General features: G+C 42.0%; 1 protein-coding gene across 2 annotated transcripts in view; it reads right to left on the minus strand.

Moving 5' to 3' along the window:
• CACNA2D3 (calcium voltage-gated channel auxiliary subunit alpha2delta 3) overlaps positions 1 to 12,100 on the minus strand; it is a 1,440,485-nt gene that overhangs the window by 413,638 nt on the left and 1,014,747 nt on the right. For both annotated transcript variants that reach the window (XM_077452052.1, XM_077452053.1), the window contains one exon: positions 8,952 to 9,035. In XM_077452052.1, the coding sequence (XP_077308178.1) occupies positions 8,952 to 9,035 (84 nt within the window). The remainder of the gene's footprint in view (positions 1 to 8,951; positions 9,036 to 12,100) is intronic.

The raw sequence follows: 12,100 nt of genomic DNA on the forward strand, positions 1-12,100 counted from the left end.
TTACATGTAAACACAGGGTCTGCAGGTGAGTCATCTGTACACAACAATAGGGCAGAGCTGGGCAGCATTAGTAGCAGCACTTCACACTGAAATATTGGGACACCTCACAGGACTAAAACCTCAAGGGGCAAGGGAATTTAAACCAGGATAGTTGGCAAGTATGAAGCAGCTGCTTTGGGCCCCACAACAATGGCAGGGCCCAGGGCAGCTGCCCCTATTGCCTTGCCTTAAAAACGGCCCTGTGTACAACATTGCTAAGTGAAGTGCAAGCACATATTTAGTTAGTTGAAAAGTCCATTTAAATAAATGGGCTGTTTTAACACAATGCATGCTATTGTGTGGCATAATGCACATTAACACATGTATGTTGACACACCTCAAAGATGTCAGTGGGCACTAATGGGGACTAAGTAGATGTTCTTTGTCCAGTGAAGTAAGGTACAGCTGGTCAGCCACATTTAGAAATACTTGCATAATAAGTAAAAATAATTGAGAGCTTTAAAGGCTGTATAAATCTGCAGATCTATCAGATAGCCATCATATAGCTAATTTCTATGCCAAACTGGCATGAAAAACAAATTAGGTAACCAAGACTCAACTGGCTACTAATTACTTACCAGGGCCACTAGTGTTTTCTCTATGGATTTTTTTTCATGTAAAGTTTTCGTTTCTTTGAGTTTATTCATTTTTTCTATCTTTTGTAAACAATTTGAGAAAGCTTTATTGTAATTTTCTTTCAAGATCAAGACTATATTATTTTGACCCATTATTGCGGAGCCCCAACGGCGTGGGGCCAATAGGCCGGTGCCTAATCTGCCTATTTGGAATTCAGCACTGCTCCCTCACCTTCTTTTTCCTTTTTTTTCTTAGGAAAGTTCAGTAAACATGTTATACACTTACATTGACTTTATGTATAGCCTGCAGAGATTATGTTTAGGTGATCTTTTTTATAGTTTGAAATGCTGAGAACGTTACCCCGTTGACTCACAATATCTTGACTTCTTCATTGAAAGGCTGTTAGATTTACATTTATTAATATATGCATCAGTTTCTCGGATTGTAGCTTCCAAGGCATGGCCTCTTAAAAGCAGATCTTTACTGTATCTGAGCACTACAAATCAAAATGCTATTTAATTTATTTTTAATATTCAAAACAAACTCCCCTATTCATCCATGTCTCCATGCTTTATTTTGGTGAGAAATCTGATTATTTCACATTTTTGGTGCTGAAAGCGGTACAATTATTTTGTATGGAAATTTGGCGTTTTATATTGTAGTCCTGTAATTCTTAGGAATAACTCACTTAAATCTGTCCAAACCAGAATCTAGCAGACATCCCAGGTATGATAAAGTTTGAAAAATGAAATCATAAATTATAATATAATAAATCATTATAAATAATTATACCAAATAATAATATAACAATAATAAAAATTATTCAATAATGTAATCAAATCAAAAACACAGAAATTTGCTCAGTTGCAGAATTGTCACTGTCATTACTTTTCAGTATTTGATGACGGATCTCCCCACAAATCGCTATCGCTCAATTCTGCAAGTGATTCCAATTTATTATGGCTGTTTTCTAGCTGGTCTAAAATCATTTTTGATGTAAAGGGACAGTTTTGGTTGCTATGGACAATCTCCAGATTCCAGGCATAAAGAACAGTTTTTATTACCATATTTATCGGCGTATAACATGCACTTGTGTATAACACGCACCCTAATTTTAAGAGGGAAGTTTGAGGAAAAAAGCATTTTTAAAATGAACAACTTTGAGGCAAATTAAAGGTCAGTGCCCATCAACGTCCATCTGCAGCCTGATAATTGTCCATTTGCAGACTAAATAAAGTCCTCAATGCAGCCAAAACAAATCAATACAGCCTGATTATTGTCCTCAATGAAGTATAAAAAAGTCATCAATGCAGCATGATAAATGCCTTTATTTAAACTGTCTTCATTTAAACTGCCTTCCTTTAAAATGCCTTCTATATATTGAAATGCATTAATTTGCAGTCTCACCATCTCTCTTTCCAGCAGCCTGAAATCAGGAAATAACAGAGCCGTCATATCCTCTCCACTCGGCTCCTTGCCTTTCACTCACACAGTCCCGCCTCCGCCATCGGCTCCTGTGATAGGCAGAACACTGGTCCAATGCCGGTGGCGGAGGCGGGACTGTGTGTGTAACATCATGTCCTTTCCACTCGGCTCCTCGGCTTTCACTTGGCTCTCCCCGTCACACACACACAGTCCCGCCTCTGCCATCGGCTCCTGTGATAGGAAGAACACTGGTCTAATGCCGGTGGCGGAGGCGGGACTGTGTGTGTGTGACAAGGAGAGCCGAGTGAAAGCTGAGGAGCTGGAGTGGAGAGAACATGACAGCTCGGTGAGGTACGCTATCGGTGTATAACACGCACCCCTGATTTGCCCCCGATTTTCAGGGGGAAAAAGTGTGTCTTATACGCCGATAAATACGGTATATAAAACTGCATGCAGGACACTGGGCAGACCACTAGGGACAAAGGGGAGGTGAAATATTTACATACAGCAATGTAATCTGTAAGATTACATTATACTGTATGTATAGTGAGTGTTTCACTTTTTGAATTTGGCGCCGATCTCCGTCCCCGTGCGTCACAACGCTCGCAGGGAACGGAGATTGGCTCCGTAATAGATCGAGCGAGACACGGCTCGCTCGTACAGCGCGGGGACATCGCTGGATCCAAGGGAGAAGGTAAGTAAACATCCTCCTGGATCCAGCGATGCGGTCCTGAGTCTGGCTCGAGGTTACCGCTTTTGGTATAAAAATTCCACCCCGAGCCAGACTCGGGAATACCGTCAGGGGGGTTAAATCTGTCCAAACGAGAGTCTAGTAAACATCCCGGGTATAAAAAAGTTTGAAAAATTAATCATACATTATAATATAATAAATAACTATACATAATTATAACAAATAATAATATAACAATAATAATAATTATTCAATAATGTAATCAAATCAAAAACACTGAAATTTGCTCAGTTGCAGAATTGTCACTGTTATTACTTTTCAGTATTTGATGACGGATCTCCCCACAAATCACTATCGCTCAATTCTGCAAGTGATTACAATTTATTATCACTGTTTTCTAGCTGGTCTAAAGCCATTTTTGACATAAAAGGCCACTTTTTGGTTGCTATGGACATTCTCCAAATTCCAGGCAGAAAAAACAGTATTTATAATATAAAAGTGCATGCAGGGCATTGCACAGACCACTAGGGACAAATGGGATGTGTAATTTTTTATACAGTACTGTAATCTGTAAGATTACAGTTTACTGTATATGAACTGTTTTTACTTTTTTGAATTTGGCACCGTTCTCCGCCCCCGTGCATCGCAACGCTCGCAGGGAATGAAGCCTGGCGGAACTCCGCACTGTGTGAATCAAGCGAGGAGACAGCTCGCACACACAGCAGGGAGACATCGCAGGATCCTGGGGACAAGGTAAGTAACTTTCCCTGTGTCCTGCGATGCGATCCCGAGTCTGGCTCAGGGTTACCGCTAATGGTACTGGAATTCCACTCCGAGCCAGACTCAGGAATACCGCCAGGGAGGTTAAGTATGCATGCAGAAGAGTGTGCTTAGCTGAGAAAACCCCTCCTCTCTTGTCCTCCTGAGGACTCCTGGCATATATGACATAATTTGCCAAGGTAGAAAACCAGAAAGTAACCGAAGAAATGTAAAAAGTGTAAAAAAAGTAAAAATTTTATACTTTCCTATCCATTTACTATTGCTAGTAGCATGAGGATTACAAATAATTAATGTTGATTGGGAGAGTGAAGTTCCACTTTAAGTATTTTCTACTTTGTACGCGTAATATGTGCATGTGATGGTTTACATTATTTATCTTGTATAGAATATAGAAAACATTAACAATACACCGAACAAGGAACAGTGGTGAAACCCTAGTCCGGCTCTAAGGAGCACAAACACCTCCCCTCTCTTAATCTCCTTTACATAGAGGGGATAACTTTGTAGTTCACATTAAAGCGGAGGTCCACCCTAAAGTGGACCTTCCGCTCATTGGAATCCTCCCCCCCCTCCGGCGCCACAATTCGCACCTTTCAGAGGGGAGGGGGGTGCAGGTGCCTGTACAGTACAGGTATCTGCACCCACTTCCGGGATAGCTCTCTGCGGAAAGGGGCGTAGATTACGCCCCTTTCCGAAAGTCCCCCGCTGCCTGCTGGGAAACACACAGATCCCAGAGGCAGCGGGTCCATCCTTATTGCGCAGTGCGACTCACGCATGTGCAGTAGGGAACCGGGAAATGAAGCCGAAAGACTCCACTTCCTGATTCCCACACCCAAGATGGCGGCGGCAGCACCCGAGAGACGATCGAGAGATTGGCTTCGGGTGCCGACATTGCGGGCGCGCTGGGTGGGTAAGTGTCCTTATTTTAAAAGTCAGCAGCTGCAGTATTTGTAGCTGCTGGCTTTTAAAAAAAACAAAACGGCGGAACTCCCGGCGGACTCCCGCTTTAAGTCAGAAGAGAAAGCAGATAACATTGTTTGAGATATCCGTTCAGTACAAAGGAAGCTACAAGGACAGCAGACGTCTGACTCAATAGGTATTTTTCTCTACCTGCACAAAATGTATTTAGCTTAAATATGGAAAACTAAGGCAGCCACCACATCTAAGCACTACAGGCATACCCCACTTTTAAGTACACAATGGGGTTTATTTACTAAAGCTGGAAAGTGCAAAATCAGGCTCACTTCTGCATAGAAACCAATGAGCTTCCAGGTTTTATTACCAAAGCTTAATTGAACAAGCTGGGGTTAGTAACTCATTGGTTTCTATGCAGAAGTGAGACTGATTTTGCACTTTCCAGCTTTCATAAATAAACCCCATTGTGTAATTAAAAGTGGGGTATTCCTGTACTAAGCTGCAATACGTTATATTTTTGTACTTGGGTTTAGACATAAAGGAGCTTAACAGAAACCATGTGGAATAACAGTCAGAGCAGTCAGGTGCACAATGTGAAATCAGTTATGATAATTGGGATCGTTCAGCAGGTAGGAATTATTTCCTGAGTCAGCTTACATGCAAATTTTGACTTAACTGTAATTTTAATGCACCAGTTGAATGACTATCACCTTATTCCAACAATAAGCCTATAAAATATTGATTATGGTAATGAGAGACATAGCGATGCCACAAAAACAATTTCATTATATGCTCAGTCTCTGAACTTTTTTTGGAACTGCTGAAATTTTGGGCGTAGAGACTGCCGGCAAAAAGAACGTGGACATTGTGTATGATTTTTTGCACTTGGACACACACAGTCTGTGAAACAATGCCAGCTCCAGATGCCTCCAACTATATTTTTCCTTGAACGTTTTCACCCCATAAAATTCTTTTTAATATGATTTTAGAGACCTCTCGCTGGTGAGTAGTCCTTGAGGAACAGTTCCAGATATTTGGAGACTGAATTAAGTTACGGTTTCTGGAGTTTTCTTTACCCATGAAAAACATATTACAGTCAGTAAGAGTGACATTCTCAGCTACAATTATGGCTGCAAAAATCACACTTACTCTGTCCAAAAAAGAAAGCAGTGAAACATAAGGGGCATAGCAGGTAATGGTTGACAGCTCTCCAGGTAGTAGGTCATCCATTGCAAAGCACAGTAAATGGTTCCCATTTCTGTTTAAGGATCTAATTATTTCACAGCAAGCAAATAGCAGCCAGCTAGAGCACGTTCCACACTCTTACTGAGACAGCAGCCAGCCAGGACAGCTGAAGCCCCTTCATACGTCATTCATCAGGCAGGCCACACAAGTTCCTTATGCCTTGTCCTGTTAATAATCATATAGCACAAGTCTGGCCCACTGAAGTTTTTATATATCCCATCTGAGAGAAATCTAGCAGACTGGATGACTTGCATGCTCCTCATACCTCTCCAGGAGTCCAGTTAGAAGATCTCCCTGTTAGCAATGGGGATAGACCGCACAGAAAATAAATGTTGGGTAGTCCTTTAATACTCATATCTGTGGTCTACGCACCTACCTGCCAGGATGCCACCTTTTCCATTCTGTCATTTATCTGACTTTACCTGTCATTCTGGCATGGTTGGCTAGCATCATCAGTTCTGGCCGTGTCATTTGCAGGGCCAATAGAGCCATTTCTTTGTTACCTGAATAGCTTTTTTAACCATGGTCTAGTTTATCCACAGTGCTCCCACTTATTTCACTGTTGTGTAAGGCTCCAGACTTACTCCTATTGATAGTTTAGATAGGCCCAATTTTTTTCTTACATTCCTTTGCAATGATACAGACTTATCAGGCTTGTCCTGGCTCCTGTCAAACTTGCAAGCATGCCCAAGCCCTCAAAGCCATTGACCTTGTTTGAAGAGTATTGTGTGCTTCTAATGCCGCGTACACACAAGCGGATTGTATGGCATACTTAGTCCGTCGAAACACATTTCAGCGGACAATCCGCTCATGTGTGGGCTTCAGCGGACTTTTTCAGCGTGCAGTCCGGAGTACTAAGAATTTCGTTTTTTTCGAAATTCTGTCCGTCGTACTTTGGTTTCAGCGGACAATACGGTCGTCAGTATGCTAGTTCGACGGACTAAGAATGGCGCATGCCCAGAAAGGATTTACACGGCGGAAGGGTGCTTTGCTGTGTCTTGGACTTCCTATTTCTAGTCCCGTCGTACGTGCTGTACACGTCATTGCGCAAGCTTTCGACTGACTGTTTGTGCATCCGTGTGTGGTCAAGTCCGTTCAGTGGAAAGTACGACGGACTGTCCGTCGGATTGTATGACGAACTAAGTACGCCATACAATCCGCTCGTGTGTACGCAGCATAATGAGCACTTGAGTTATTTCGGTGTTTACCTGCAAATCTTTTTTTAATGTGGTTTTGACGAGCTTGCTCGTCTATATTTTTGGTATTTCAATAAATATTGAAACATTCAGATTAACCATAAGGCTAGGTTGTGGATGCGGGATAGTGGGTAAATTGCACCTTGTGTTCCGCACTCTTAACCACCCACAACCAAACCGCACTGTTTTCTCCCTATGCTGGAATCATCATTTCAATTTTTAGATATTGCTATCGTATCCCCTCTTAATAGTCTCTTCTTCAAGGAAAATAAGCTTAAAGTGGAGTTCCACCCAAAAGTGGAGCTTCCGCTGATTTGTCGCCTCCCCCCCTCAGGTGCCACATTTGACTTGTCTTTGACAGGTATCCTGTTCTCACTTCCAGGAGTGCGGGCTGCAGACCATGATGTCACTGCTCGGCTCCCTTCTCCTCCTCCTGCCACCGGGCCAGTAGGAGAGAGGAGCTGTGCCGAGCACATGCGCAGTAGGGTACCCGCCGTGAAGCCGTAAGGCTACGCTGCCAGGTTCCCTTACCCACAATGGCAGCGGGTTGCACCCAACAGCTGGTGGAAACATCAGCTGCGGTGCCAACATCGCTAGACTCCAGGACAGGTAAGTGGCCTATTATTAAAAGCCAGGAGCTGCAGTATGTGTAGCTGCTGGCTTTTAATTTTTGCAGCGGTGGGCGGAACATCCCTTTAATGTGTGTAGCGTTTCTTCATATCTGAGGTCCTCAGTTATTAGCTTTGTTGCCCTTGACTCTCTCCAGTTCTATCACATCCTTCCTGAGGACTGATGACCAGAACGGGACGGCATACTCAAGATGTGGCCGAACATGTGTTTTGTAAAGTGGTAGAACTATAGCTTTATCTCTCGTGTAAATCTTCTTTTTAATTCATGATAATATTCTGCTGGCCTTGATATTGCATGCTATTGCTGAGTCTATCATCAACTAGGACCCCTAGATCCTTTTCCATCCTTGATTTCCCAAGCGGTTTTCCCCCTAGCATGTAGTGTGCATTCATATTTTTAGCCCCCAAGTGCATTACTTTACATTTATCAATATTAAACCTCATTTGTCATGTAGTTACCCACCTCTCAAATTTGTTGAGTTCTTCCTATAAAGTTCCAATATCATGTTGCGTAGGTATTACCCTGCTTAGCTTAGTATCATCAGCAAATATTGATATTGAACTATTTATACCAACTTCTATATTGTTTGAGAACAAGTTAAACAGAATTGGTCCGAGGATCTGCCCTGGCATACTCCATTCCCAACTCCAGACCATTCAGAAGATATGTTTATCGTCACTCTTTGGACACACCCCTGTAACCAGTTTTCTACACAGATACATACACTATTATCAATGCCAGTAGACCTCCATTTGTAAATTAAGCATTTATAGGGTACTGTGGCAAAAGCTTTGGAAAAATCTAGATACACGACATCCACAGTCCTTCCTTTATCCAGGTTACAGCTCACTTCCTCATAGAATGTTAACAGGTTATTCTGGCAAGAACGATCTTTCATAAACCCATACTGGCTACTACTAATGATACTATTTTCATCAGAAAATTCTTGTAGATGTTTCCTTATCATTCCCTCCAATAATTTACAAACTATTGATGTATGGCTGACTGGCCTGTAGTTTCCTTGTGTGTATCTCCGCACTTTTTTGAATATTGGCACCATGTTAACTTTCCGCCCGTCCCCTGATACCATTCTGGTTAGTAAGCCATTCTAACGATTAGGAATATCAGTCTAGCTATGACCTAACTCAATTCTTTGAGGAATTTTGGTTATAATCTATCTGGCCTTGGTGATATAGTGTAGCACTGTAAATCAGGAAACAAAGCCTGTAATTGTAATGAGCAAAAACGGCTGCTTCCCCATGTACAAACATATTTTAGTAGGGAAATCCTGCCACTGGATTCATGTATTGGAAGCCAGGGGGAAAAAAAGTTGACTAACCATAGCAAGAACTTAACTATTAGATTAGATGAGAATGAGATAGAACTCATTGGGCTGTTACAGTTGTGTTATAAATTATGTTATTTGCTAAATGGATCAGCTCTATGAATCTTACCACATCATCTCGGTCTTCCCACTCTACTTCCGATAAATCCACACTACTGTAATTGGGTTTCCTTCTTTTTTTCCCTTCTTCATACTGTTGGAAATTAAAATAAAAAAAGATGGTTTTAACGTACAGTTTTGTTTGCAACACAAAATCCTTGGCATTGCTCGAACCAGATGGAGGAAGTATTTCTATTACTTGTAGTAATGATCACTCTTCAAACAGAGATTTTAAATTAACAGCAAGATTTTGAATGATTGCTATGGGATATACTGTACACCGATCAGCCATAACATTATGACCACTGACAGCTAAAGTGAATTACATTAATTATCTAGTTACAATAGCACCTGGAAGAGGGTGACAACAATTGACCATTTTGTCCCTGAAGTTGATGTGCTGAAAGCAGAAAAAAATGGGAAAGCATAAGGATTTGAATAACTTTGACAAGGACCAAATTGTAATGGCTAGACGACTGGGCAGAGCAAAACTGCAGCTCTTGTGGGATGTTCCCGGTCTGCAGTGGTCACGACCTACCAAAATTGGTCCAAGGAAGGAAAACCGGAGACAGTGTCAAGGGCAGCCAAGGCTCATTGATGCACGTGGGGAGGGAAGGATGGCCGTGTAGTACAATCCAATAGAAGAGCTACTGTAGGTCAAATTACTGGAAAAGTTCATGCTGGTTCGGATAGAAAGGTGTCAGAACACACAGTGCATCACAGTTTGCTGTGTATGGGGCTGCTTAGTGGCATACCAGTCAGGGTGCCCATGCTGACCCGTGTCCACAGCCAAAAGTCCCTACAATTGACGCGTGAGCACCAGAACTGGACAATGGTGCAATGAAAGAAGATGGCCTCGTCTGATGAATTCAGGAATGGTTTGAGGAACACAAAAAGTTTGGGGTGTTGAGCTAGCCCCCAAATTTTCCAAACCTCAATCCAATTGAGCATCTGTAGTGGCCTCACCTTGCAAGTTACAGGACTTAATGAATCTGCTACTGACAGCTTGGTGGCGGATACCATAGCACACCTTCAAAGGTCAAGTGGCTGATCAGTATATATATATATATATATATATATATATATATATATATATATATATATATATATATATATATTATCACTTTGCTTCACTTTCTAACCTGAAAACATTTTAGGAAGGGAAAGAATATGTCCCCAAAGTGAGGCATAACGCTCCCTTAGATCCCTTTCACATGATCCAAAGTAAATCAGTAAGTAAGGCGATTGAATGGTGGTTTGCAGTTGTTCAGTAGTTGATACTGCCACCTCCTGAATGCTTTTTCTCTCCATCCCATGGGGATTTAACACTGAAATACCACACCGCAACTGGTCCAGCTGGCTTTATTGGGAGCATTTGGCAAGTGGCAGCACATGCCAAATGCAATATGCCAAGTTAAATTAACCACATCACGAAGCATTGCAGGAGTGGCAATGTGTTAGAATATAAGCAGCTGTCATGTCAATTTTTAGGGGTCAGGAACAGTAAAAACATGAATCAAATGCCTGTTTTCCCTTTCCGTTTGACACCTATGGAAGACTTATTTATACTGTATGTCCTGTCCAGTAACAACTGTACCATTTTGGATTTCCCACAACTTTCTGTTCCATTAACAGTGGTCACCAGGACAGATAGAGAGGGTAAATCTCTCCAGCAGGGTAAAACTTGTGCTATATGAATAAAATAAATACATTGGATTTATATATACACTACTTTAACTGTTACAATACTTTCTTCTACATACCATATATTAGTTATTATAAGTAAGTTGAAATCACAGATAATCACTGCAGTGTAATATCCAGATGCATGTTTGCGTTATGCAGGCTACTGGCAAATTCTAGCATGGTGGCATCCTAAAAAAGCTCCCTGATATTTCGTCCTTTTACATGTAAATAAGGAGCCTAGTTTAGCCACAATAAACACATAGGTAAAATGTAGAGGCCAGTGATATTTTGTTAGAAGCACAGGGGGATGCACAGGACAAGGTCCTATCCTGCTTTACAGATGCAGGAGTGGAAGAATCCCCCATGAGATTGCATGTTTTGCTAATTTTCATGGCTACCTTTACAGATAGTCCTGCTCCACAATCACATAGGCAACTGCCATGGTTACATAGTGACTAATCAGAACCTTATTTGGACATTAGGTTGCTCTAGGCACCCTACAATTATGATACATGCTGGTGCAAGCTTCGCCCCCCTTTTTATTGTATGATTAGTTAAAAAAATGGTGCTAAAAGCCTTTTGCAATTGTACGCAACATCATACTAAGAGCTCTTTCACACCGAGCTGCCCTGGGCATCGGCGCTAAAACGCCGCTATTTTTAGCAGCGCTTTACTGTAGTTTTTGAGGCACTATTCGACCGCTAGTGCACGCAGGGCACTGGACAAGCCACTAGGGACAACAGGATGTGAAATGATTTCATACAGTAAAGTAATCTGTAAGATTACACTGTACTGTATGTGTTCTGAATTTTGCACATTTTGAATTTGCCACCGGGCTCCGCCCCTGTCGCGGCACTTGCAGGGAACGGAGCGTGGCACACAGAGGCATCGGGTGGAGGACAGAGCCCACGGACACAGCGGGAGGAAATCGCAGGATCCTTGGGATGAGATAAGTACACTGCACCAGGATCCTGAGATGCAATCCTGAGTGTGGTTCGGGGTTACCACTAATGGTAATGAAACCCCCGAGCCACACTCGGGAACAGAGCCAGGGAAGTTTATCCATGCTGCCTTATGGACTTGGCCATGAGGGGAAATATGGAAAATACTGCCCTGTGGTTTATTGCTTAGAACTGTGGTCCTAGATGCAATAGACGTTTATTTACTAAAAGTACAGTTGCACGCTGCAAGTTCAGTTGCTCTAGAGATTAGTAAATGAGGTGAAACTCTGTTGACTGCCATCATCCAACCATGTGCAAGCAAAAATGCTGTTTTTTTTTATTTTCCTTGCATGTGATTGGGTACGCTTTGCAAAGTGAAGCTTTACCTAATTTACTAAGCTCTGGAGCAACTGCACTTGCAGAGTGCTACTGCACAGTCTATTTGCCTTTAGTAAATCATCCCCTTTATCTGCATGGAGTTTGTATGTTTGCTGTATTTTTGTGGGTTTGCTGATCGTGCTCTATAGTAGTT

Source organism: Lithobates pipiens, unplaced genomic scaffold (genome assembly GCF_037356315.1).
Source record: "Lithobates pipiens isolate NorthernLeopardFrog02 unplaced genomic scaffold, aLitPip1_a1.2 Scaffold_23, whole genome shotgun sequence".
In the NCBI taxonomy this organism is placed as follows: Eukaryota; Metazoa; Chordata; class Amphibia; order Anura; family Ranidae; genus Lithobates; species Lithobates pipiens.